Source organism: Chelonoidis abingdonii, chromosome 25, assembly GCF_003597395.2.
Source record: "Chelonoidis abingdonii isolate Lonesome George chromosome 25, CheloAbing_2.0, whole genome shotgun sequence".
Lineage (NCBI taxonomy): Eukaryota > Metazoa > Chordata > Testudines > Testudinidae > Chelonoidis > Chelonoidis abingdonii.
Genome location: NC_133793.1, coordinates 5,557,253 through 5,584,783, shown reverse-complemented (window position 1 = coordinate 5,584,783; position 27,531 = coordinate 5,557,253). Strand labels below are relative to the sequence as shown.

Here is a 27,531-nt window from a genome sequence, read left to right as displayed (position 1 = left end):
ACAGCCAGCGCTGCAAACAGGGAGTTGCAGCGCTGGCTGAGCTTTTAAGTGTAGACACCTGCTAAGTTGCAGCGCTGTAACCCCCTCACCAGCGCTGCAACTTGCAAGTGTAGACAAGGCCTCAGGTGCTTTTGAAAATTTTACTTGTCTGATTTACAGATGGGGAAAACGAGACCCAAAGTAATTAAATGACTCACCTATGGTCACACAGGGAGTCTGTGGCAGAGCCAGCAGTTTAACTCAGGTCTCCTGAGTTCCAGTCTAGTGCCTTAACCACAAAACCATCCTTCCAGTCTTTCATGAAGCAAAAGTAGTCTTTGGATAACCGTAATCCAACCCCTCTTCATCCTCCTACACCCCAGTGACAGTTCAGAAATGGCCAAAAGGATTTTTCTTAGACTTTGATAAGATTCTCTTTTGGGCCAAGTTCCAACATGGAAAGTTACAGCCTGGAGAGTAATTTTTAATTCTCAGAAAGCTCTGAGCTGCTGAAACTGGCAGGTCCTATCACAAACTGCACCGAAACCGTGGGCCCCAATCCTGCAGTCAGATCTGCATGGGCTGGCTCCTGAACTCAGGTTATTCCTGTTGACTTCACTGGGACTCTGCAGGATCTGCTAGTGGGGATCCAGCTGCAGGATGAGGGCCTCAGTTAAAGCTGTCGTGCACATATACTCATAACCGCCCCCCCCCCCGCCCACGACTTCATCTAACTCAGAGCCACTGAACGCTATCAGCTGGTTTGATCACTAGGGCTGGCTTAGCTCATCAGCCCAGCATGGATTAGATTTAACGGTGTCTGGTAAATGGCATTTGTCACAGAAATATTAAAGCACAGAGTGGTGCACACAGAGGGGATTGTTAGTAAAGCAAGATGATTGCATTTTAAAGCAGTAATTGGAGTCTATGTGGTGGGGTGGGGGTGGGGGTGGGGGGGTCATTATTTTATGTGTTTCAGAGTAGCAGCCGTGTTAGTCTGTATCAGCAAAAAGAACAGGAGTTCTTATGGCACCTTGAGACTAACACATTTATTTGGGCATAAGCTTCCGTGGGCTAAAGCCAACTTCATCTGATGCACCAATGAAGTGGGTTTTAGCCCATTAGAGCTTATGCCCAAATAAATTTGTTAGTTTGTAAGGTGTCACAAGGACTCCCCGTTCTTTTTATTGTGTGTGTGTTGGTCTGGTCTTGATAATTAAAGCCAGTCTCTGCCATTTCCTGCCTCCTTCCTCTCTGACCTTTTGGTGGTACTTACGAAAGTGAGGAATTGACCAGAGCCAGCAGTTAGCCAGGAAGGTCCCTCCCCTACCCCATCAAGCCCACTGATGCCCTTCAGTCATGACCTGTAGCCCCCTGCTGTTCCAGCTCCCCGCCCCCCAGCTCTGCCTCATGTCTGAGCTGTAGCCCATCTGTGATTCCAGTACTAGGCTCCTCCCTGGCCATGCCCCTTACTTAGCCGTGTGGTAGCCTTTGCTATTCCAGCCCCAGACTGCTCCCATGTGTGAATTCCTGCGGGGGTGTGCTGTGGGCAGCCGTCCGGGGGCTAGTCCAAGACAATGGTGCTCATTTTCCCTGTGATGTAAGGCAGTGGAGTGGTGCCCAAGTCACCAGAGATGAAAGGCTCACATTTCTATGCCACCCTGCCTCAGGATCCTCCCTGATTACTGAATTCTATCCACCCACACAGGCCTGAAGAGGGCTCAGAGAGATGGGGCTGGAACTCGCAGGCTGTGAAGTGGAAGGAAGCGGTTTCCCCATCAGCTCTCTATGAACAGAACAGCACAGCAGCAGCAGCAGGTCACACCTGCCTTTGCAGTGTCCATTTGCGTTAAGCCAGGAGCAAAGACCCAGTTGAGATGTAGGGGTGGGGACTTATGCACAAGGCTCCACAACACACTTCAGTCAGTCATAGCTCCCTGAAAATACAGTTGTCAGACCAGAGCTCCCCACCTCCCCAAAAGATCCATTAGCAAAACCTTCATGCATCCCACAAATGCACACACAGGAGTTGCTTCCTGTCCTACTGAAATGTAGCCACTTCTGGGGTGGAACAAGGCTACTATTTTATCAGTGCACAATAACTACACTTTTTTGGAGGGGGGCTGGGGAAGTGTTGCAGACATGAAGCAGGATGCAATTGGGCCAGGACACTGGGTTAACAGCAGAATCTGGGGTGGGGTAGGGGTTCAGGAAGATTACAAGAGGTCGTTAGAGATGACTAGTTGTCACAGCCTTGGTTTTGCTGCTTGCTCAAATATAGAGGCTGCACTGAGGTAAACTCTGAGCCTGGGGATTTCTTGTTTACAGCCTCTGTGAGCCTTTGCCGGTGCCCCAGCTTCGTCCCCCTGGTAACTTCGTGCCCCAGCCTGGTAACAAGCCAAGGTGTACTTGGCACGGGACTGGCAGTTCTCACTGAAGTTGCCGAAAGTGCCTGCGAAAGCCACTTCCCCGTATTGCAGGTTTTCATTCTCTCCTGACAATTTCTGTCACAAAGTTGCTGCAGCTAAACGAGCTTTCACACACATATGCACACAGTCCCTCGCCCACCCGCTGCTAACCCTGTGCAGGCTTCGCCAGCCAGTGCCAAGTCTCCCACTCCATTCTGCACATCTGTGACACTGAAGGTGACAGGATCAGAACGCCTTGAGCTGGGGAAGGGGGGGGGGGCAGATTCACACTGTGCCCTTAAACCTAAGCCAGAGCGTGTTGGGGGGGCAGCTGTAGGGAAGTTAAGAGGCAAAAAATCTCATCCCACTTGCCCCACCTGCCCAAAATGCTGGACCAAAGCACAGCCCCAGCTCCGTTTCGAGCCTATGAGCTGGACTAGCAGCTGTAGCTCCTATGCTGGGGGCAAAGGCCGCAGGGGTTCCACCCTTGTCTTTGCTGTGGTTCCTGCTCCCTGCTAGGCCATGCTGGGAGGCCATAAACTTCCTTTTGCATGCTACCCATGGGACTCTTGCCTCCCCGGCATGGCTGCTCTGGCAGCCTTGACGTGGGCTGCATGGGATACTCCAACCTAGGCCCAATGCCACTTGATAATTGGCCTGGGACACTTGGTGTTTGGGAGCCTCCGACTTTCCCAGAAAGGCAGGCTGGTCATGTGGTGAAGGCTCAGGGCTGGGACTCAGACCTGGGTTTGGTTCCTTGCTCTGCCACAGAAGCCATGTGTGGCCACGGGCCAGTCGCTTCATCTCTGTGCCTCAGCTCGGCAGCTGTGGGCCAGGGAGAGCAACCCCCGTTACTTGTCTGTTCAATCTGAGCTCTCTGGGGCAGGGACCGTCTCTCAGAGACGCTACAGCAGCACAGTGGGGCCTGGGCTCAGCTGGAACCCTAAGACAGTGCCGCAGCGATGCCTGTTCCCAGTTCTGTGCCATGAAGATCCAGAAGTGTTTCCTGCTAAACAGGGCTGCACCATCCCCAGTACTCGATACCAGGTTTTTTGTACATCTGAGATGATGCTTCTGCTCCCTTCTGAGTTGTGTCATGCTGATGTCACTCTACTGATCCAAGCAGACACCCCTTGACCAGCGTAACTGATTTTTCTTTGCACAGTCAGGTGTATTTCCTCCAAACAGACTGGGAGGGGATGCCCCTGGGCTGCAGCCTCCCATCCCCAGTACTCGAGAATGACCTAGCTGCCGCGTGAGTGGAGAGCGAATAACAGACTTCCCCCTTTGTCTCCTTTTCCTCTCCCTGCAGCTGAGCTGGCCCAGGAGCTCCCAGGACGGAGAGCGACTAGCTGACCATGTTTAACGGGGAGACGAGTTCCTCCTCTGCTAAAAATGTGGTTCGCAGCTCCAGCATCAGCGGCGAGATGTACAACGTCGAGAAGAGCAGTGGGGGCAACCCAGACTCTGCTAGCATCACCTCCAACAAGAAGAGGCGCTCGAGCCTCGGGGCCAAGATGGTGGCTATCGTGGGGCTGTCCCAGTGGAGCAAGAGCACCTTGCAACTCAACCAACCCGGTAAGAGCGGGAGGTTTGTGCTCGCTGGAGGGGATGGGTCGGGAGATCCCACGCTTCCTGCCCAGCTCCCTGTTTATCCTTCATGGCAGCACTGCACTGGGCACAGTCCCATCGCTCATGCCCAGCTCGGGATCAGCTGCTGGCGCAGGGCATGCAAGCTAAGCTGTCGTTTATGGCTAGCACATACCCAAGCCACCTGCCCTTCCCTCTCTCTGCCAGAATGGTGCTCAACTGCTACGCATTTAATGAGGGGAAATCCTGCTCTGTTCCATCCCCTCTGACCTCAGTCACGATGCAGGAGGGATGCTGGAGAACGGACAAAACACACCATTTCCTCTTGGTCACTGCTGAGGCTTTGGTGCCTGTCCTTGCAAAGGGCTGAGACACGCATGGTGGGAACTGAGGATTCTGGGGACATTGTAGGTCCAGCGTCTTGGAGCCTGATCCAAATGCCATTGAAGCAAATAGAAATCAGTCCATATACTTCAGTGTGTTTTGGATTAGGGCCCTCGTCCCTTCTGCTCCAATCCCATCGCATGAGACGAGGGGTAAAATTTTCAGAGTTCCTAAGGGGAAGATGTCCCTGGTCACAGATGGAGGTGGGACACCAAACTCTCATTGATTTTCAGTAGCACTGATATGTCCAACTGCCCTTTATGCCTTCCCCAAAGTGATTTAGGAGCTTACATTACACTGACTTTCAGAGAAATTTAAGTTCCTGAATGCCTAAGTCACTTTTGAAAATGGGACCTATGGTCCCGATCCTCCAAGGTATTTAGGCACCCAACTTCTATGGAGAACAATGTAGGTGCCTAAGTACCTTTGGAAATCAGACTGTTAGGCTCTTTTGAAAGTTTGACACCCCCTCTCGCCCCTCAGCACCATCATTAGTAGCCCCACCTCCTTGGTCCGTTGCAAGTGAGCTTGAAATGAAAGGTCAGAGGAATGAATTGGATGGAGGAAGCTAGGGGCATTTCCCCCAAACCCTTCCAGAACCTACACTGGGAAAGAAATGAAATTAAACTTCCCACTTGCATTAAAGATTGTGATAAATCAGCCCCAATGGCCTCTCCTTCCAGCTGTGGGATACTGAATGGAGACTACATTGCAGATCATTGGTTTTTAAAACCACATGGTGATGTAGACAGATCCAGTGTCAGGAAAGTCTGGAACCCTGACCTTTCTTGGTATTAAAATCAAGCTGGGGATCATTGGAGGCTTCGAGTTATGGTTACACACAAACGTTGTAACTAGCTGAGTATAGCTAAAGCGGTAGCTCTCTGCAGTGTGACTAGAAGGCGCCTCTCTGCCGGCACAACTATACTGGTATAGGCTGTTCCCCTAAATGTACCAGGACAAGGCATCTTTATAACAGCACAGTTGCATCCATGCTAGTCGTGGCATTTGGTAAAGGGCCGGGGAAGGTGCAGACCAAGTTATGTCATCTAAATGAGATCAGGGCTCCAGTGGCTCTCACGTTTTCCAGACAACTGTACCCCTTCAGGAGTGATTTGTTTTGTGTACCCCCAAGTTTCACCTCACTTAAAAAGTACTTGCTTACAAAATCAGACATAAAAATACAAAAGTGTCACAGCGCGCTATTCCTGAAAATTCTCATTTTTATCGTCTAATTATAAAATAAATCAATTGGAATATAAATATTGTACTTCCATTTCAGTATATAGAGCAATATAAACAAGTTATTGCCTGCATGAAATTTTAGTTTGTACTGACTCTTCTAGTGCTTTTTACGTAGCGTGTTGTAAAACTAGGCAAATATCTAGATGAGTTGACTTAGCCCATGGAAGACCTCTCTGTACCCCCAGGGGGATATGTATCCCCGGTTGAGAACTGCTGTTCTAGGCTCTGTACAGACAGAGTAAAGGACAACTCCTACTCCAAAGAGCTCTATTCATGTTGCTCGGAAGAGTTTTGTGCCCCATAATTAAAGCTGACTTCTCCAAAGTGCTTTAAAATTCCTATGCGGAGGCAAATTGCTGTGGAGCATTAGGAGACGGGTAGAGTTTATGCTGCAGATTGGAACCCCTTGACCAAATGACTCAGCTAAATTTTGGGCCAAATCCTGAGATCTGTGCCTCTGAGGGTGGGACAACCCTGTAGAATTCAGTGGGAGCATTGCCAGCATAAGCCCTGAGTAAATTGCTCAGGATCTGGTTCTCTGCATCTAGTTGCAGTTGTTTCTCCATGAAATCTTAATGTAAAAAGTGCTAGTGGGAGGAAGATGCTAATTCAGAGAAAGAACTAGTCAAATATTCTGGCTATGGGAATTTTTAAATGTTTGAAATAGATCTTTTTAAAAAAAGCTGGAGAACCCATTTTAGCCCAGGCATTTTCTCTGAGTTATTGCTTTTTAATTTTGGTTCTCGTTGGCATTTTGTGGTTCAGTAAAGTGTGTTATATAGGGAGAAGGAGTTAATTTAGAGCCTTGCACATCTGAGATGTTTCTGAAGGGTTATAATTATCGCAGAAAGCTAAGCAAAGCTGGGCAAAACTCCACCCAGAGACAAAAGAATCCAGACCTTCTCGGGTCCCCTAGGACTGAGTGAGACAGTCTAATCCATGCAACAAAACAAATGGTTTGGAAGCAATTGACTGTAAAGGCAGCCCCCATTCCCAAAATAAGGAGGGTTGGGACCAATTTTTCACTGATGTCCTAAACTGCAAAGTTTGTCTGCGCATCTGTGCGGCACCCATAGAACAGAGAGCCAGCACCACTTAAACCCCTGCCCCTCTACAATCTCTATTTTGAGGGAGGCCTGAAATGGTGCATAGACCTTGTCCTGGCCCGTCATTCGGGAGTGAATTCCTGCCACAGTCACCGGCTTTGTATGTCTAAAGATGGGTCTCTTGAATGCAGAATGGATGCGCTTGCAACTTGGGCAGACAATTCACTACAGGAGCCTTCTAAACGAGTTGCTCTGAACCAGTAATATGCACACACACACCACCCTTCCTGTATAGCAGGCCCCATTTCACAGATGGACTCTGCAAGGTCGTTGTCAGAGATGGAAAAAAAGCTGCAACTGACCATGAAAGTCAGTAAACAGACTGGGGCGTGGGTGTGCTCCAGGAGAGCCAGACCTTTTCCAACAGGCCTGCTCCTTCAAAAGGACCAGTATCTCTTGGTCCAGAACAGGCCTGCCCACTGCAGGAGCAAGGTGGGAGAGTTCACACTGGGGCCCAAGAGTTGGTCCATGAGCACACTGCAGTTTTCAGCACCATGGACAAGACTGACACACAAGGCTCAGCGAGTGAGGCAGGTGGAGGTGCTTGCAGGCTCTACTATAGAGAGCTTCCCAGAGGGCTGCTGGAATCTAAGTCCAGATCCTTACAAGTATTTAGGCTTATGGAGCCAGGCCCTGCTCTCTAGGAAGAGTGCATGTGGGGTTGGGTTGGTGGGGCCCATGTACAGAGAGGGTCACCAGTGGGAGGCTAATCATAGAATATCAGGGTTGGAAGGGACCTCAAGAGATCTAGTCCAACCCCCCTGCCCAAAGCAGGACCAATCCCCAACTAAATCATCCCAGCCAGGGCTTTGTCAAGCCTGACCTTAAAAATCTCTAAGGAAGGAGATTCCACCACTCCCTAGGGAACCCATTCCAGTGCTTCACCGCCCTCCTTGCTGAAATTTTTCCTCATATCCAACCTAGACCTCCCCCACTGCAACTTGAGACCGCATTTACTACCTTGTTCTGTCATCTGCTGCACTAGAACAGCTAGATCCATCCTCTTTGGAACCCCTTTCAGGTAGTGAGCTGCTTATCAAATCCCCCCTCACTCTTCTCTTCTGCAGTAAATAATCCCAGTTCCTCAGGCCTCTCCTTCATAAGTCATGTGCTCCAGCCGACCTAATCATGTTTGTGCCATTCTGCTGGGACTCTTTCCAATTTCTCCACATCCTTCTTGTAGTGTGGGGCCCAAAACTGGACACAGTCCTCCTGATGAGACCTCACCAATGCTGAATAGAAGGGAATGATCACATCCCTTGATCTGCTGGCAATGCCCCTACTTATACAGCCTAAAATGCTATTGGCCAGTGTGCCCTTGTTGCCAAGAAGGCTAACAACCAACCTAGGCAGCAGGATCATAGTGTGGAGGTGATTTGGGTTGGCACCTGGCCTATTTGTCCTAGTGTGTCCCAGGCATGCACACAATCTCTGTGGGGCAATAGATCCCTGCCTGCCTGGCAGACCTCACTCCCTTCCCCACCCCTACAATCTCTTGCTTCTATCCCCTCCAGCAGGGAAATCTCTTCACTGAGAACCTGGCCCGAAATTCCTTTACAAGAAAACCTAGAAGTCACAGGATTGACTGATTAACAGGAGCTCGGTTGTTGTGGTTTTCTCCCCTATCATCCAGGGAGCTGTCTATTAGAAACCACCACTGTCTGGGCTCAGTCCAGCGCCCACGTTGGAAAACCACGCCACACCTGGCACTATCTTGAGCCCCCTGATTGGTAGCTTCAGAGGAGCCAAGGGCCATGGAGAATGGCCTGACCTCCTGCGCAGGGTAGGGGCACACTGAAGGCTTCACTCCTGCTGCCTGTGCTTTACCTGCTCTGGGCTGGAGAGAAGACATCACTATCCAGGGGTGTTGATTCAGCACCTTTCACCAGCACTATAAGTTCTCTACACCACATCCTGCTGCTAGGGTTTTTCCTTTAAGGCCTGAGGGTGCAAGAAATTGGGGGAGGAGGGCCATGGATGCCTTTACTGGCATCCTAATAGTATAACCGGCTCTGTTGATAATAAAAAGCTTTAATCTTTCTGAGCACTTCACAACTCTTAATGCAGTTATCCTCATAGCACCTCTGTGCAATAGGGCAGGGCCATTATCTGAGAGACTGAGTGACTTGGCCAAGGTTATTTACAGGGAGTCTGTGTCAGAATATGGACATGAACCCAGATCTCCCAAATAAGCATTGGGCCATGCTCCCTCTGCTTGTTTGACAGGGCAAATCTCAAATCTAGTAATGAGGCTGGGGGAAATAGGCTTGGTGGGATGACCTGTGTTCTGCATTGATCACTCTCTCAGAAATGCTATGGCAGAAACAGAGGACGATTCAGATTGGGCATCATGAATGGACAAGACTTGCCTAGGAAGAGGCTGAAAAAAAAATTGGGGCTGTTTATGGCTGAGAGAGGAAACAAACCTATTGAATCCTTTCCTCCTTTGCTGAAATTGCCAAGAAAGGAAGCCATTGGAGTTTTGCAACAGGAATTCTTGGCGCTAGATTGAGATCCTAGCCAAAGGCAGCAAGTGAGCTGATTTTCAGTGGCATTCACCCTGCCTGGGTCCTGGCCACTGGTCTGGGGGGCTCTGCATTTTAATTTAATTTAAATGAAGCTTCTTAAACATTTTAAAAACTGTATTTACTTTACACACAACAATAGTTTAGTTCTACAGTATAGACTTATAGAAAGAGACCTTCTAAAAACATTTAAATGTATTACTGGCACACGAGACCTTAAATTAGGGTGAATAAATGAAGACTCGGCACAGCACTCCTGAAAGGTTGCTGACTTCTGTCCTAGCAACTCATTTCAGATGAAGGGGAGAGCCTGCCAGTAACAACTTTTACTCTCCCAGGCTGGGCTGGGTTTGATCTTGCAACCTTAGTGAGAAAGCGTTTTCTCTTGTTAGGAGCCTGGCTGAGCTGAGGCATTACTAAACTGATGCCCTGACTGCAGGGGTTTGAGAGTCCAAATCTCAAGTCCAGTTTTGAATATGGGCAGTATGAGTAGCCCAAGTCCCTCCTCATGAACCACTGAGCTGTAATTGAGGGATTTCTCTTCCCCTATTTACTGGGGGAAATTCTCTGGGCTAGGTGGTGCAGAATGGCTGACTAGATGATCATAAATGATCCCTGAGAGCCATAAAAAAACCCAAACATCTATGAAACTTCAGCACATAACTCAGGCTGTTTCCTAGCCCAATTCTGCTTAAAACCTGCTTAGATTAAAACAAAATGAGAGCCCCTCAAAGAAGGAAGATGAGTTCCTGCAGCCCATTGCTCATAGTGACTAGCACTTGCTTGTGGGTATGTACTAACCCATGTGAGTAAGGGTGCAAGCCCTGGCCCTAAGTTAGTAGGACAAATGTGCTCCATTCCAGGCAGCACAGAACATCAGGGTTGGACGGGACCTCAAGAGATCATCTGTCTAGTCCAACCCCTGCTCAAAGCAGGACCAATCCCCAAATGGCCCCCTCAAGGATTGAACTCACAACCCTGGCTTTAGCAGGCTAATGCTCAAACCACTGAGCTATCCCTTCCGTATGCACCCCCATGGGGCATCTCCAAACACACACTAAACAGAAATCAAGTTGTTGGGAATGGCAGTTCCTGGCTGCCTTTCTCCTCCATTTGATTCCTTGCCATCCATCCCACTTCCTGCCTCTTTCTGCCATTGCATTCTGACCCTTCTAACACTTGGCTCTAGCCAGGATGTAACTGGATGGAGAAGGGGAGATTTAGCTGATCAATTAGTGTCACATCCCTGAGTATATATGATGCCATTACTGTATAACAGGCACCAAGCCTCTGCTATACTTCAAGGGAGATAATTATGCGTAATGAAATTTACCAATCCAGACTGGAAATGTTTCAAATGCCAGAATAGCAACAAGTGGACTGGGAAAGAGAGTGTCCTTCTGCCTTTGTTTGCTCACAGGAGCTCTAACTAATTAAACAGAACCCCCAAGTCCTCTTCTGCCTCCTCCCTAATGAATTTCAGGGGTGTCAGGGAGCAGGGGGTTCACACCACAAACATAAAAGCAAGGCCAATGATTCTGAACTCATCTGCTTACAGTCTAGCAGCCTGCAACTCAGCTGGCTCTTTAAGTTATTTCTGTCTGATCTGGGAGCAAAGTCTTTCAAATAGAGAAAACTTGAAACAAAAACCTTCATAACAAAGGGTCCTTTTCTTCCCTGGGTACCTCAGCAGGCCTGCAGCTTTCCAGGGTTCCTCCATGGCTTGGGACCAAATTGATCTGGACTCTGTCTCCATTCTCCTAGCTCAGAAGAACATAGCCAACAACTCTCTCCCCCACCATAAGGGGAACAGGCAGATTACATACTGCACTGCTTCCCAGAACTTGCCCTGATTGGCTGAGAAAGAAAGAAGCCTTGCCCCACCCCACACTAAAAGGCTAATAGTCCTGGGCCCCAAAAGGAACAGTGGCCTAATTTTTTCCCCAGACACCAACTGTTATCCCTGGATCATTTCCTCTCTCCTGGCATCTGCCTCTGTTGTTCCCTTGGCCTCTGCTTGCCCTAGAAGTCCTGAAACATGGTAACCTGGCCCCGAGTCATCCTCATGTTGCCTTAAAAGGCAAGCATACCCCATTACTCAATGCCCTACTCATTTTAGGGAGGAACCTCAAGCTTCCTATTGATGGCTGTGGGATTTGTGGGTGATCGGCACCTCTGAAAGTCAGGTCACTTTTATTTAGGTGCCTACGTCTGAGTGAGGAGCCTAACGTTGGGTACCCAAGTTAAAAAGAAAGTTGGCCTCACTTCATATTACAGCTAGTCCGTAGAGTGAGTATTTCCAGAGACAACGTTTTAAATGACAGATTTTTCTCTGTTTTTCCAGTTTTGTTCATAGAAATTTTCCATCTTTTGAATGGAAGAGCTGGATTTGGGAGGTCAAAAATCAGAATATTTCAAAGGAAAATATTTTTTCCCCACAAATATTTCATCCCATCCCCCCATACATATTTAAAAAAGCCTTTTTTTAAATGGTCAGAAAAATGTTTTGAGTTGAAAACTGTCACCAAGCTGTACCTCACCAGACACATGAGGCCTGGTTCCTCACAAAGGCCCCCGCCTAGGGTGCATTTATTTAGAGGGGAAGGATGAGCTAGTGGTTGGAGTGCTGGACCAGGACTAGAGTCAGCTGCTTATTCTGCCAGACTTCCTGTGGGATCCTAGACAAGTTGGTTGGACTCTGTTCCCAATCAGTCATTGGGGAGAATAGCACTGTCATACCTCACAGGAGTGTGGTGAGCCTCAGTCCATTAGAGAGAGTGAGGTGCTCATGTACAATGACAAGGGGGCCGGAGAAAGGGTAGAGAGCAATTTATCAAAGCTGCCCGTCTCATTCCAAACAAAAAAAAAAGGAACCAAAAGCCCCAGGTACAGGCTGAGTTCATCCCCACCAAAGGGACTTGTCACATCCAGGTCTGCCTCAGCTTGCAGGAGAGAGATGGCCAGGAAACCCCATCTGTCTTTCTCCAGCTGAGGGGAGGCCCCCCTCTGTTAGGATAGCAGGACCCAGCTGCTCTTCCAGGCTTCCCTCTGGGTATTATTTGTATTTCAGTCATGCCTAGAAGCCTCCCTCAAGATCAGGGCCTCCATCATGCTGCTGGGGAGGAGATGGAGAACTCAGGTCTCCTGATGTCCAGGCTAGTGCCCCATCCACTAGGGCAAGCCAAGAGAAGCTGCTGTGCTTTATTATTCCCACCTGGAGGCCTCTCCTTTCAGACCCTGCAGGGTTTGGGGTGTGCGGTTGGGCCCAGTGGGGGCCTGGCCCGCTGTGAGCCGTTCCCCCCCCCCCCCGGACAGTGGCTGGCACTTTCCCAGTGAGTGGGTGATGCAGATTGTTTGCGGGCAGGTGGTATGTGGACACAGGCCTACATTAATTGTCTAGTCAAGGGAGCTGAATCGTGAATTATTGGCATACAGGCACTGCCATATCAGATCAGCCCACTGTCTCATCTACTTTCCTGCTTCTGACATCGGCCAATGCCTTGCGCTTTAGAGGAAAACAAAAGAGGAAACAACCTCTTTCCACTCCTAGTCCCATAATGCATCTGGCCAGTGGTGCAATGCGGTATATGGTAGGGAGAAGGGGGAGGGCTGGTTCCTTCCTGACCCTGGCAGCGCTCACTGCAGGCCCTAAAGCATGAAACTGGTTTGGCCCGATTGTTATCTTTACTTGTATAGATACACATAGTAATGGTTCAAAATATGGAAGGGAGCATGGTCTAAAGAGCGGAGTAAGAGCCAGGGTTCTGCTGTGACCAGGTTTAGGAGACCCTGTGTGGTGGCTCCAGGGAGCTCAGGCTGAGCATGTCAGCCTGGGAAATAGAAGACCAGAAAGCACCACTGGTCTGTCTGTGTCCGGCAGCCTCTGCTGAGAGGCCCCTATAAGCTCAAGCCTCCCCCTGGGTCTGCGCTCAGGTGGCTCCAGCAGAACCAAACCCTGACATATAATCATTACAACCACATCCTGTCTCCTCTCTACTATGAAGGATGCTACAGGTTCTATTCCAGGCTCTGCTACTGACTCACAGTGTGACCTTGGTCAAATCACATCCCCACTTAGTGCCTCAGTTTCCCCATCTGTAAAAGGGGGACAGTGGTACCAATCTATCTCTCAGAGAGAGTGCGAGGCTTGGTTTGCACCTGTTTATGAAGAACTTTGAGACTCGGATGAAAGGTGCATAGAATTAATGTGGTGGGGTGTGGGGCTGTGTCTCTTGTGGGGACAGACAGATGGGCAGGGAGTCTGAGGCTTTGTCTGCGGCTGGCAGCTCAGGTTAGCGAGCCTAAAAATGGCAGCATAGATGTTACAGCTCGGGTGCAGCTCAGGAGCTCAAGCCTCCGCCTGCCCTCTGGGTCTGCGCCCAGGTGGCTCCAGCAGAGCCAAACCCTGACGTTCCTCTCTCTAGCTTACAATTCTGCAAGCCAGTGACATCTTTTGGCCACCGATTCTTCCACCCACCTTCCCATTCCCCTACTCCTCTCCGCTAAGGCCTCGTAACCCCACTGCAGTGAAACCAGAGTCTCCCGGACATTCAGCCAGCTCGCTATGCTTCCCGTTAACAGAAGCATGACTCTCCTTCCTCGCCCAGTAGGGGCACCCTCCCACCCCCCACCAGCTCGGCTGTGCGGCCTGGGTGCAGGGCTGCCCGATAGGTCACGGGACATGGCTGGTTTTGTGGCAGAAGAAACGCGGATGTGCACGTCGTGCTGAGACGAAGCGTTGTTTTGTTCCCCTGCCTTTTCTTCCAGAGGTTCCAGCCGTTCCTCGGAGGTCGTTTTGCTTTGTGGTGTTCCTGCCCCACTCTGAAATGCACTGACGCAGGTGGATAATCCATTGGTCATAACGGGGCTGTTCCCTACAAGTAAGGGAGGCTGCATCAGACTCTTTGCTCCCCTGTAGCATTTTTCACCCAAGGAGTTCAGCGCTCTTTTGAGATTTCAGCTCTCACTACCTCCCGGTGGGGTAGGAAGGTACAACCATCCCCAGGATACAGATGGGGAAACTGAGTCCTGGGGCGGTGCAGTGACTTATCCTGGGTCATGTGCCGAGTCAGCGGAGGGATCCAGGATTCCCAGTTACCTGCTTTGCTACACCCCGCTTCCTTCCATCTCGCGTTCAGGGTACGTGGCCCCATCAGGCTGCTGATTGCTCATGCCTGTCGAGCTGCAGGAGGGCCAAGCATGTGAGCTGGGCACAGGAGGCAGCTCTCTAGGGCTCCCTGAGTTCCCAAGAGCGTGGAGAAGTGAGAAACAGGATAGTGTAACAGAGGAATCCCAGCATGCATAGGGCTATGCCGGCTAGATGCCTAGCCCAGCCCAGCAGCTGCCACAACAGCAAAAGACTCACCACGCCAGGACACCTCACTGGCTGTGTACGATGCCGCCTTGCCCATGCAGAGGGCAGGGGTGCGAGAGCCAGGAGGAATGATGCAGGCAATCGTCCATGCGTATTCCCCCAGCCAGCAGCCTCTGTCTCCGGCAAACAGGTACGAATCAAGAGCCTCAGCTGAGCTCGGCGGATGAAAGCAAGGATGTACTGGTTGTCTAAGTTCATGGTAGAGGCTTGGCACCCGCCCCCTGGGCTGGAGAGAATTTCACCCCAGATGAATTGATAAGAGCCCCCCTGCCCCCAGCCAAAGTCAAAAGAACTGTGGCATAAATGCAGGGCCCAGCCTTTCCAGACTGCATGTCCCCGCCAGCAGTGTGACCCTCTGGATAGCGTGCTGCCCGAGCAAGGACAGCAGAGCAAGCAGCCTCTGGGTGGCTGCTCCCATGTTGGCCTGACGGCCTCTCAGAGCTGGATAAGGCTCCAGCCAAATCCAAATCTGAATGAGGGGTGCCACCGCCTGCAGATCCAGTGCTCCTGGCCTTGCAGCATCAATGAGTTTGCTCCTCCTTTCTCTTGCTTCACCAATCGAGCCGTGTTCCTGCCTCTCTCGAACCCGAGTCCATCCCAGCAGAGGGGAGCGCGGCTCCGATAGCCCAGCAGGGAGGAGACTCTGGGGCTGGCTGTAGGGGGTCCCGCTGCATTGCAGACAAAATTACCATGGCAACACTCGCCAGGAAGATGCTGCACTGAGGCAGAGTCAAACTGAAAGGGAAGGGGGGGCAGAGATGAAATCAACTTCAGGCTCCTTTGGGGTGTCCTCTCCCATCTCCCATCTGGCCCCACTGCAGGCAGTGGGTTTCACTCCCCTCCTCCTTTAAGAGTTTACTGGGGAGAACTGGCTCTACCTTTGCTTCCTCTCAAAATAGTATAAAACTATCATCCATAGAGCAAGATTCTCCCACATTCAGTGCTGGTTGGGGGGGACCCAGGTCCGATAACAGTCCCCTTCTCCAGCCTTGCAAAATTGCCCTGACAGCTGGCCAGCCCAGGTATAAAAATCTCTTCACCTGCCCTTTGCCTTGGTGACAGTGGAATATTGAATGGTGTTTGACTTGCCCATCAAAAGGAGTTACTAGGCCTGGGCAAGTAGAATTTTGCAAAGTACCGGGCTCTGGAACCAATGTCTGCATCTGTTTATTTACGAGCTAGATCTGAACCTTTGCTGAGACTGGGAAATGTTCTCCCATGTTTTGGTGTCTTTGCTCTTCTGCATGATTAGGGTTCAGGGGCTGGACTGGAGCAGCCCTGCTCTGCACAGACGCCCTGTATCTCAGCACTTCAGTCTCCCATCAGTGCAATGGGGTGATAATCCTTCCCCGCCCCTCAGATGGTTTGCGAAGAGGCGCTCGTAGTTTGTGTGATGCTCCGGGATGAGGGTGTCAGGGCCACATGCGTACTGAAAGAGACGGGTAGTCAGTGCCAGGCATGCACAGGAGGTTCTGATGAGAATTCCAGCTGCTGGATCTGGATCTTGACCCTCCTCTCGCTGCCTCCCACCCCCAACCAGGATTTGGATCAGGGCTTTCAGTTCAGCCCATTATACTCACCATTTGCAAAGTTTAGACCTGGATTTCAGATGATTTCGGACACCCCTCTGGCTCCAGCGATTTGGTTTAGATCCAGATCGGCTTTTGCCCAACGCCAAAGTTTCTGGGAGTTTAGTGCAGCATCTGAACCAAACTGGGGACTTTTGGAGGTTCCCCATAAAACTCCAGGGGGTTGGGAGAAGCCATCAACTGCAAAGGGGGCTCAACCCAGCAGCCAAAGGGCTACATCTCCACAGAGACAAACAGTCCATTTGATCGGCTGCGAGGTGAATGGAGGATGCTTCTAGCAGTGCTCTGAGTTGGGAGCATTTAAATATAGCCCCGTTTCTTTTGGAATCTCAATCAGTTTCCATAAGCCTCCCCAGGGCTCGACTCACAGGAAGTGCAGAGTAGATACTGGGCTTGTGTGGCGTTGTGACACGTGAGCTGAGTTTGGAGGTCTTAGCTCAGCCTCTGGTCAATAAACCAAGAGAGCGACTGATGGGTGCCTTAGGGATGAAGCCCACCAGGCACAGGAAGAGTACAGCACGAGTTTGCCTCGTGCATACATGTACTCGCAAGCAAGTCTATGATGGAGACAGATTGGAGGAAGAGTGTGTATATTCTAGTGCAGTGGTTCTCAACCGGGGGTCCGAGGCCTCCTGGGGGGCTGTGAGCAGGTTTCAGGGGGTCTGCCAAGCAGGACCGGCATTAGATTTGCTGGGGCCTGGGGCAGAAAGCCAAAGCCACCTGGGGCTGAAGCCAAAACCTGAGCAACTTAGCTTCACAGGGCCCCCTGTGGCATGTGGCCCCAGGCAGTTGCCCGGCTTGCTACCCCTTAATGCTGGCCCTGGCTTTTATATGCAGAAAAACAGTTGTTGTGGCACAGGTGGGCCATGGAGTTTTAATAGCATGGGGGGGTGGGGAAGGGGGACACAGAAGGAAAACCACTGGGAATCCCTGCTCTAGTGCAGGTATAACAGTGACAGGAGTCAGGAGTACAGACACCTGGGGCAGGGTTTCCTGCTCATTACACCAGGTGAGAGGAGTTAGTTACTAATGGGCTCACTGACTGGCAGAAAGGAGGGGGCACCCTGGGACTGGAGGGTCTGTGCTGGGCTCAGACAGGGAGGGGCCTCAGTGGGGATAGGGCAGGTGTTGATGGGGTCCATGCTGGGCTCACGTCTGCTCAGGCAGTGACACCTTTCTCAGCGAAGAGGCGAGTGAGTACATGAAAATCAGCCTGGATGGCTTTTTTTTTTTTTTTTTTTGCAAAGGTTGCATAAATCCCAGTGAATAATTTATCAAAGGCCCAAGAGCAGCGCGCCAGGAGATGGGGATCAGAACCTCGTGGTGGGGTTCTCGCTGCATGGAGTTCTTTGATTCTTTCATCTACTATAAAGTGCCTCCCTCCCTTGGGGTCTGTAGGGCAGTGAGCATTTCCCATTGGACAGAGTAGCCGCCCCTGCTCCCTCTCCCCTCCGGAGAAGGAAAAGGTCAGTTGTAAAGGGCAGGTAAACGGCAGATCTGAAGCATCTCAGCTTGAGCGTGATATTTCAGGGGAGCATTATCCATCATGTAACTGGCAGAGAGCTACAGCTCCCCTGGTGGGGAAGGGACAGGCAGGTGGGAGCCAGTGTTTGCCGGTCTCACTCCTTGGCAACATTACCTGCTGTGTTCCCCCAGCCAGCCAAGCACCTGGGGGCTCCTGGCAGTGAATGCTGATTGCCCAGTACCAGCTGCTCTAGAGGAACCATAGAAATGCAGGTCTGGAACAGACCTTGAGAAATCATCTAGTCCAGTCAACGGCGCTGAGGCAGGACTAAATATTATCTGCCCGTCCCTGACACGTGCTTCTTTAACTTGTTCTTAAAAACCTCCAGAGAGGGAGATTCCACAGTCTCCCTAGGGAATTTGTTCCAGCTCTTAACTACCGTGACAGTTGGCAAGTTTTTCCTAATGTCCAACCTAACCGTCCCTTGCTGCAATTCAGGACCAGCGCTAGGGATTTTAGCGCCCTAGGCGCACATCAATTTCGCCACCCTGCGCGCTGGTCCCGCGGCTCCGGTGGAGCTGCAGCAGTCGTGGCTGCGGATGGTCGGCTGCTCCCACGGCTCTGGTGCAGCTGCCGCAGTCGTGCCTGCGGGAGGTCCACCGGAGCCACATGAGCAGCCGACTGTCCGCAGCCACGACTGCGGCAGCTCCACTGGAGCTGCCTGCCGCCCCCTCTGGCAAAACGCCGCCCGCCAATAATCCTGGCGCCCTAGGCGATTGCCTAGGCCGCCTAAATGGAAGCGCCGGCCCTGCTGCAATTTAAGCCCATTGCTTCTTGTCCTGTCCTCAGGGGATAAGAACAATTTATCACCCTCCTCTTTAGAGCAACCTTTTCCATACTTGAAGACTGTTAGCGTGTGTCTCTTCCTCCCACCCCCATCTTCTCTTCTCTGGACTAAACAGACCCAATCTTTCCTCCTAGGTCATGTTTTCCAGACCCTTCAGCATTTTTGTTGCTCTCCTCTGGACTTTCTCCAATTTGTCCACGTTGTTCCCACAGTGCAGGGCCCAGAGCTGCTAGCCGAGGCCTCACCCGTGCTGAGTAGAGTGGAAGAATTACTTCTCGCATCTTGCTTGCCTCACACCTCCTAATACGAGGCACAAGAAGCCCCTAGTGGATAATTCTGTGCTAATCTGTCCCCAGGAGAAGCTCTTTTCTAAGGTCCATCTGGCAGAGACTGGCCAATGCCCCCAAGCAGGATGTCCACATCCCTTCCAAACAACTTGTTTTTACCCCTTGAATGTGCCTGTGGATACTTTCGTTAGCCATAGAAACACTCGGTGCTTTTGTTTAATCCCACTGGGCCCCTGGGCCCTCAGGTATTTGACTCTATTCGAGTTTCTATACTGTGTTTCTCTCCATGGCATTTGAGTGTCCTAAGCTCTGGCAGTGCAGCGAGAGAGGGGATGAACATCTGCCGCATGTGGTTGATTTGTTCGTCGCTTCCTTCCTAGGGGGAAATTGCATGCGTTTCTGTTTTGTTTTTGTTTTTTTAAATGACAATTGATATTTGTTTGCTGGGAGGGTCAAAGGCAGGTTGCTCTAGGAGCAGGTGGTGAGATCTGCGGTGTTCCTGGTTGCTGGGGGAGTGTGCTCCAGTCTGGGAGGAGCCTCCGAGGAAGCTTGGACTCCTGCACAAATGAGTGTTATTGGTTTGCCATGCAGTTCTCTTGGGCCGGAGGAGCAGAGCTGCATTATAGTCGCACCTCCAGGCCACAGCCAGGGATGGGGGCTAAGCACTGCACAAACGCAGTACCTGCTGCAAAGAGCCATCTGCTACTTTGCCAAGTACATTGAGGTCTGATGCAATCAATTAACCCTAAACCCCACCTCAGAGGAGGCTCTGGCCCTCCTCACTTTAGAGATGGGGAAACTGAGGCACAGAGGGGGTAGTGACTTGCCCAAGGTTGATGACAGAGCTGCAGATAGAACCCAGGAATTCTGTCTTGCTATGCTCTTGCTCTAACCACTAGATACAACATCCCCCATGACACTGCCTAGGTTGCCTGTCCCAGTAGGGTGATGTCATGCTGCATGGCCATGTACCATCAACCCTTGAAGGAGGAGGACAGGAGTGCAGGGAGCACGGTGTTGATGGCTCTCTGCCATCTTGCTGTCCAGGAGGGGGATGTTTCTGTACTTCCCAGCCTGCGATTCCCCAGCCTGGCTTATCTGTGTGTTTGTTTCCAGACGGCGGCCCAAAGAAGCTGCGCAGTAACATCCGGCGGAGCACAGAAACTGGCATCGCTGTGGAGATGAGGAACAGGATCACCCGGCAGGGCAGCCGGGAATCGACCGACGGCAGCACCAACAGTAATAGCTCCGATGGCACGTAAGGCCCTTTACTGCTTGGCACCGGGTGGGGGGGACGGGGGGAGGGGAGCAGGGCGCAACCCTAGCAGCCAGACTGATCCAGCGAGATGCAGAAGCCCAGCTGCATTTCTCCTTCCAGAGGAGGCACTCGGTCTCTCCCAGGGGGTTGGAGGAAGCACGTAATGCCCCAAGGCCGCTCTCCTCGCTGGGGGAGGATGATGGTGGCTCTGCGGCTCTCCCACTCTCCCACAGGCACAGCGTAAGAGCAGGGCTAATGTCAGCTGTCCTGGTGCCTCAAATAGACCGAGCCACTGGGCCCCCAGGTGGTGTGCGCAGCCAGAGATCTGAGTCCTGGCTGTCATCAGTGCCTACCAGTATCAAGCCAATGCTCTCTGATGGAGCCCCACAACCCCTTGGGGTGATGCCTGCCTGGCTTTCAAGCACCCCAGATCCCTGGGCACAGAGTGTCAGATCAGTCTGGAGTTTCCTTGTGCTGAGTTCACGGATCCTATAGAAATCGGAGGTAGCGCTGGTCGACTTGGGGTGGTCTCCTCCAGGGCAGGGTTGTTCTCTGTAGAGTCTCCTGTGCTTTGTCCAGCCGCGTGTCTAATCCGTATGCGGTGGGTATCCTACCCGTGCCCTGGGAGGGTCCGTTCCACAGTTGACGCCACTGTCAGGAAATGGTAAGGGAGGTTTGGTTAATTCATGTTGGCTCAATGCTTTGAGATCCTCGTGCAAGGCACGTTATCTCTGTGCAAAGAATTATTGGCCGGGAAATCCAGTGCTTCCTGGGGGCTTGTCTCACCCGTACTGTCCCTTCTCCTCTCTCACCCCCCCTCCCCCTTATCTCAGATTCATTTTCCCCATGACCCGGCTGGGAGCCGAGAGCCAGTTCAGTGACTTTTTAGACGGGCTCGGGCCGGCGCAGATTGTTGGCCGGCAGACACTGGCGACGCCTCCGATGGGTGAGTGCTCACAGCTGGAGCGGGTGACCCAGCCAAAGGGAAGATGGAAAGTTGTTACACTGGATTGGGCTCCAAGCCCTGTGCCCGGTCCGTGTCTCTAGTGGATGGAGTCGAACAGCTGGATCTTGCTGCAGGCCCTCCGGTGCCTGGCACCGAGGTCAGGCTCAGGCCCTGACACTGCCTCCCAGGGGGTTAAGGGAAGTGGGTGTCTGTGACCTGCCTGGTGGAAGCTGGGCTGGAGTCAGGGAACTGATGCACGCTCAGGCTGAGCGAAATGCTGGGCACTCAGCTGCCTGCTGCTCGATGGTTTGGCTGGACGACAGGAGCCAGGCGGCTTTGTTGCGTGTGGGGAGCCCACGTCCTCCATCCACCTTGAGCGAGAGGGGAAGGGACTGGAGCAGTGAAGTCGGACCCATGAACCGGCCCTAGTCTGAGAAGGGCTCCGGGCTCCGGGCTCCGGCAGAGACTCACTGAAATAGCATTAATAGGCCCAGACAGAGGCTGCTCCTGCTGCCTGGGGTCTCTCCAACCTGAGCAGCTGCGGAGCCCCCCAGCCCCCCAGCCGGCTACCCAGCTTGCTGAGACCTCCAGCTCTCTCACCCCTGCTGATGCTAATCCCTGCCCCGCTAGTCCCATCCACGCTGCAGCACCAGGGGCCCTGACTGGTAAGTGGATCCTGTGTCCAGCCGCAGAGGGGACCCAACTTGATTCCATGGGGAGCAGGCTGAGCCAGCCTTCCAGAGGGGGTGGGGGTCATCCCGGTGGGCTAAGGGGGCATGTGACCCCACTGGCGTTAGCCCTTTCGTCGCCAGGCTGTGCTGGCATCTCAGCTACACCTTTTAACAGAGTTCAAGTGAACCGCTGAGGATTGCTCTCCGAGGCCTGAAGCGAGATCATTTTAGCGTCACAGTTCTGCCCCAGAATGAAGCAGGGGCCCAGCCCAAAACAACAGAAGGGGAGGCCCGATGGGGTTGGTTACTCTCACTGGGTCAGGTTGGGATTTGAAAGGGACCCAAGGGAGCTAGGAACCCAAATCTCACTGGAGTGCATTTGCAAATCCCAGTTTCATAACCTCCCTCAAGCTAACAAACCAGCAGCAGTACAGGAAGGGCAGCGAGGTGTCCGGGCTAGGACACAAGTGTCAGAGGAGCAGATAGGGGGCCCCTTTGGCTATGGAAGAAAGTGCAGATTTCGGGTATGCATGTGGCAATGCCCAGATACTGCAGAGAGACCCGTCCTACCCCGGGGAAGTGTTCCATAGCTGGGATTTCTCTTGAGATGTTAAGCTGGGTGGAGCACTGTGCTGGGTCAAAGACTGCAACTGCAAACGAGCTGAATGCCGGCCTTATTCTGGATAAAAGAAAATGATTCTTTCATCTTTAGTGAAGCAGACCCTTTTCTCTATAAGCCCCTGTCTGAAGTTCCATAGTGCCTTTGAATCCTAAGGATCCCACCACCTATATGCTGCAGCCACCTCTGAGGTGGAGGGCAAAGAGGGCAGAAAGCATTCTTCAGAACAGTGGTGGGGAGATTTCTGAGGAAGGGCAGAAGAACAAAACTCCTTCCCCGGGCTCAGCAGACTCATCTTTTATGTACGTGCAGAACAGACAGGCCTGTGATTTGATTTTTAAAGGCAATGATAGGCGGGGAGAGGAGTATAGAATTTCACATTTTCATAACCCCCCCCTTGTTTTCTTTTAAATCAAAATTCAAAATTTCCGTTCAAGATTTTTGCCCCAGATTTTGAAGGTTCAAAATACAGCTGGTGGAAATGTTCCAAAGACCAGTAGTCGGTGTGGTGCTTGTTCTCCACCTCATCAGGCTGCAGGGTCGGGCTGAGCCTGGGCAGGGCGGGGGGCAGATGTTTAATGCCTAGTGCTTAACCCTCCCCTCCTGCCTTGGTTTTTTTTTTAAAAAAAAACCACCATGAACAAACTGACCCTGAGCCTGGTGTAAATCAGAGTTACCCCTTTAAAGTCAATCGAGTGGCACCAGGTGGGGGAGATCCGAATCAGACCGGCTGCATTTAAAGTATGTTCCTGGCCTTTCTATAGCTAGGTTGGGGCTGGAGGGAGAAAGGAGGCATTTTTCTTCTGCTTAAGGCCATCAATGTGGGAGAGGTCAGTGTTTCTCAAAGACCACTGCATGGACTGGTGCTGGTCCCTGAGATCTCCCTGACATGGTTTAGGAAGGCAGCAAGCCGGACCCTGGTATTGAAGAGGTTGAGAAACATTGGGATAGGTGACACCCCCAAACCATAACTCCCCCTCCTCCCCTCCCCCCAGGATTTGAGACCCTACCTTGCTCTTGGCTCATTCTCTCTCTCATCACCCCATTTCTTACGGTGTCCCTTGCTCCGAGTCCAACGCGCTTCTGAAATGCAAAGTGTGTCTGAGAATTTCCAAGTTTCATCTTGTTTCTCTTAAACTCCGGCGTGACATCAACAGCCCCCCCGTCCCCTCGTGCCGCCCCCCGCTCCCTCCCCTGGGCTGCGCCGGTGCAAGGGGTGCAGGCCGTGGGCAGTCACACACCAGTGGAGTGACGGGGACCTACCTCTGTGCACATCCCAAGGGCTGTACCTACCGGGGCTGCTGCAGACGACGTAAGTGGGAGACCGAATCTGTGTCGTGAGCTTAGAACAACAAAAAAAGTTCATTTTCTTTTGTTTTCCTTCTGGTGTTTTTCCTTTCTTTCTCCATCCGTGGTGGTTTCTGTTGCTCATGTTGTTCTGGGCTTTGCCAGCCGAGTTGCCACATCCTCACACCACAAATCACATAGAAAAAAGGGAAAGTAAAGACTTTCTTTTTTTAAACAAACCCACACGCCCTCCTCCTGCAACCACTGTCCTGGTATTTCATTTTCTCCTTTGGTGCCTAATGCTTGAGAACATGCTTTCCTCAGCTGCTCTCTGCTGGCCAACGTTAGGAATAACCACCACGGTCATTCTTCCAAGGGAGACGCGGAGGCAGCGTTTTAGAAGAGGGTGGGGAGAGACATCCGGGGGGAGAACTTACTAACTAACTTACTGACAGACAGAAAAGTCAGTGTTTGTAAATAGAGGCTGGGGCTATCCCTGGAGATGCTATTGTAAAGTGTACGACATGGGATCTGGGGCATGCCAAGGGCCTATCAGAAATACCTTTGAGCCCGGCACAAAAGGGCACAGACCATCTCTAGGGATGCTTTCATGGGACTCAGAAAAGGCTGGAGGGACTGCACTATAGGCAGGGAAATTGCTCACCCCCCATTTGAAGGGAACTAGTTGCTGGGTGCACTGAAGCTAGAATGGAGATGAGACCCAAGCTCTCTCCACCTTCTCACCCTCTTCTTGGGGCAGCCCCAGTACGTACATGCCGTGCTGAAGAACTCCCCTTCCCAAGGCACGGCTCTGGTTAATCCTAGCACGGGGCAAGCTCCCGAAAGGCTGATTCAGGGTTCAGAAAGGGCGTATCTCACAGTGGCCCGACAGATAGAAAAGTACATGGACAGTGAATCGAGTTGTCGAAGAAGCAGGAGGAAAAGGCTCTCTCTTAAACCGGGAGAGAGCCTCATTTTTAAAATGCTGCGGCCTGATTTCCAGAGGGTACAGCTCAGTTGTAGTTGTGGATGCTTAGAAATTCTGCAGAGCTAGCCACTGATGTCTCGCGAAGTTGTCCCAGTGCCCTGACAGTACGCTCAGGCGGGCACTCAGGTGCATGAAGCCCATTACATGTCGCTGTTCTCTGAATTCTCTCCCATTTCTATGCTGTTCTGGTAACAAGGTGCCCAGAATTGAGGTCTGGGTCCTAGACATGTTCCCATCGAAGCTCCCTGGCTCTCCTGTGATGTCCTGTCTTCTTGTCAGCGCCACGTTCTTGTTATTTTCACTTTGCTGTGCCCCGTGCTCCCTGTGGCTGCTCTGGGACTTGCTCTGCAGTGCATCTGGTACTTTAGAACAGGGTCCTCCGAGCAAGGGTGCAGAGGACAGTGGAAGCCGCAGGCGAATAAGGGAACGACATGGATGCTAATGGGGGCGGCCATTTGTCCCCAACACAGGATAGGGCTCGCTAGGACCCCTGATTCTCACCTCTCCCCTTCTGTCCTAGGTGATGTCCACATTGGGATGATCGACAGGAGCGGGCAGCTGGAGGTGGAGGTGATCCAGGCCAGGGGCCTCACCCCAAAGCTGGGTTCCAAGTCCATCCCTGGTAGGTATCTGTGCCAAGAATCCTTAAGGAAGAGCCGGTGGAGTCCAGGAGCTTTGGGAAGGGTTGTGGGGGGGTGGGGGGGTATGGGAAGGAATTAGTGCCTCCATTTTGCTCTCGATAGTGTTGCTTTATGATACATCCCAATAACAGGCAGATGCCCCTCCCTTCCCCAGTCCCTTAGGGCTCCCCCTCCAGTCATGCAATGATTAGTACCTTGGCTCTGGCTCTGGCTCTGCCTGGAGTGGGCAGCAGAGGGGCTGGCTGGCTGAGTGCACCGGCGTTTCACCACCGCAGAGCCAGGCATTAACACACAATAAGCGCGTGGCAGTTAAGGTTGTTCTGCAACCAAACACACCAAGTACAAAACCTAGCAAAGAAGTGAAAAGTCAAGGCTACCAGCACAGCACAGACCCTCTCCTCCTGGCCCCCCACAGACACGGCCCTCACCACAGAGAATGCACCACAATCCAGCGGGATGCCAATCTTTCAGCACCCCTTCCCAAAATTCCTACTGCCCCTTTTCCCCCACCCCACCAACCAGACCAGACGTCCCTCCCCACTCCCTTCTGCGTAGCTCTGGGAAACTACAAACACACATACACAGGGTTTGGGGAGGGGGTCCCAGCAGGCCAGCATCTCTGTGGGAGGCAGAGCTCTGGCTGAGGTGTGTTCATGGCAGTGCGTGCCTGGGTTTCCCCTGCTGTAGATGAGGCCCAGTGCCCAGGTGATTCTGCTGAGGATATTCACAGCTGGTTTGCATCTGCACTTCTGTCTCCAACGCAGGAACTTATGTTAAAGTTTATCTGCTGGAGAATGGGACCTGCCTGGCCAAGAAGAAGACCAAGATGGCCAAGAAGACCTGGGACCCGTTCTACCAGCAGGCGCTGCTCTTTGACGAGGGTCCACAGGGCAGAGTTTTGCAGGTGACGTAATCCCTTTTCAAGGGGAGGTGGGCAAAGACCACCTCTTAAAGGGAAAGTTGGAAATGCTCCCAGCAAGGGGTACCAGATCCCCCCCATTCATTGGCTGTAAAGAGACCCAGTCAAACATCTGGTCTTTGACTAGGGAAGCAGATCCATGAACGCTTCATTTGAGGGAAAGGGGAGGGAACTGGGAAACTGGATTCCTGGGTTCCATCCCCAGTGCTGCCCCTCACTTCCTCCCTGACCGTGGGAAGTCCCTTCCTCTTGCTGTGTCGCTCCTTGACACCAGAGGGCAGTAGTTCCTGCTGTATCATGCAGGGGCATGCGGAGACCTCATTCATGGAGATTTGTAAAGTGCTTTGAGATCCTGGGCTGGAAGTGCCCACAGCTTATCGGTGGCCAGGATGGCTGTGAGCTGGGGGGTGACATCAGCATCCAGCTGGGTGAGCATTAGGCTGACCGAGGGAGAGCTCAGATGCTGAAAATGCAGAGATCCTGTGGCTCTCATTGGAATTGCAGGTACCCAGCACTTCAGAGAGGCAGGTCTTGAACTGTATATGTTCATATTATGGTAGTGCCTCACCCAAGGGCAGGGTCTGTACAGACCGGGCGCCATACAGACGTGAAGAGATGTTCCTCGCCCAGCAACGGCAGGCAGCACGTTGTAGCCAAGATCTCACATCGTTTTACAATCATTTCTCAGTGGGGTAACTCATCTTCACAACATCTCTGTGACATTAAGGCTATAATGCCCCATTTTGCAGGTCGGTAACCTGAGGCAGAGAGAGGCTGACAGACTTGGTCATGGCTGTACAATTCGAGGAGGCAGTGTCAGAGATGGGAATATAGGACCCCTGTTGTCTTGATTTTGAAATTCATTGCTCATGCCCCTAGCTCAGAGCCCCCCTCAGAATAACACCAGATACCTTTCTGGTGTGACCCACCTGGCTTCCCTCAGGTAAGTGCTGGGGGACCGGAGAAGAATCCCAAGGTTTATATGATGCTCTGGGCACCAAAACCCCCAGGCATGGAACCCAGCCTGGAACAGGTTCAATTTAGCTAACGAGGGTTCTTCCCTGTAGGTGATTGTCTGGGGAGATTATGGCCGCATGGACCACAAGTGCTTCATGGGAATGGCGCAGATTGTCTTGGAAGAACTGGATCTCTCCAACATGGTCACAGGCTGGTACAAACTCTTCCCCACTTCCTCGCTGGCGGACTCCACCATCGGCCCTCTGACGCGTCGCCTCTCCCAGTCCTCTCTAGATAGTTCTACAAGTCCTTCTTGCCCCTAAGGGGCAGGGCTTAGGGCACGGGTGGGAGGGAGGGAAGGAAACAAGCTGGCCTACCAAAACCTTTGGTGGAACAGCTGTAAATATTCTGTGTCTGGTTTGGTTTCGTTTCCCCCCCCCCCCCCC

At 52.0% G+C, this 27,531-nt stretch overlaps 1 protein-coding gene across 1 annotated transcript in view; it reads left to right on the top strand.

The window, feature by feature from the left end:
- RIMS3 (regulating synaptic membrane exocytosis 3) overlaps nt 1–27,491 on the top strand; it is a 54,984-nt gene extending 27,493 nt beyond the window's left edge. The window contains exons 2-7 of the mRNA XM_032802718.2: nt 3,700–3,965; nt 19,916–20,057; nt 20,891–21,003; nt 25,089–25,190; nt 25,974–26,113; nt 27,196–27,491. Of these exons, the coding sequence (XP_032658609.1) occupies nt 3,746–3,965; nt 19,916–20,057; nt 20,891–21,003; nt 25,089–25,190; nt 25,974–26,113; nt 27,196–27,408 (930 nt within the window). The 5' untranslated portion in view covers nt 3,700–3,745 and the 3' untranslated portion in view covers nt 27,409–27,491. The remainder of the gene's footprint in view (nt 1–3,699; nt 3,966–19,915; nt 20,058–20,890; nt 21,004–25,088; nt 25,191–25,973; nt 26,114–27,195) is intronic.
- The last annotated feature ends 40 nt before the right edge of the window (nt 27,492–27,531 follow it).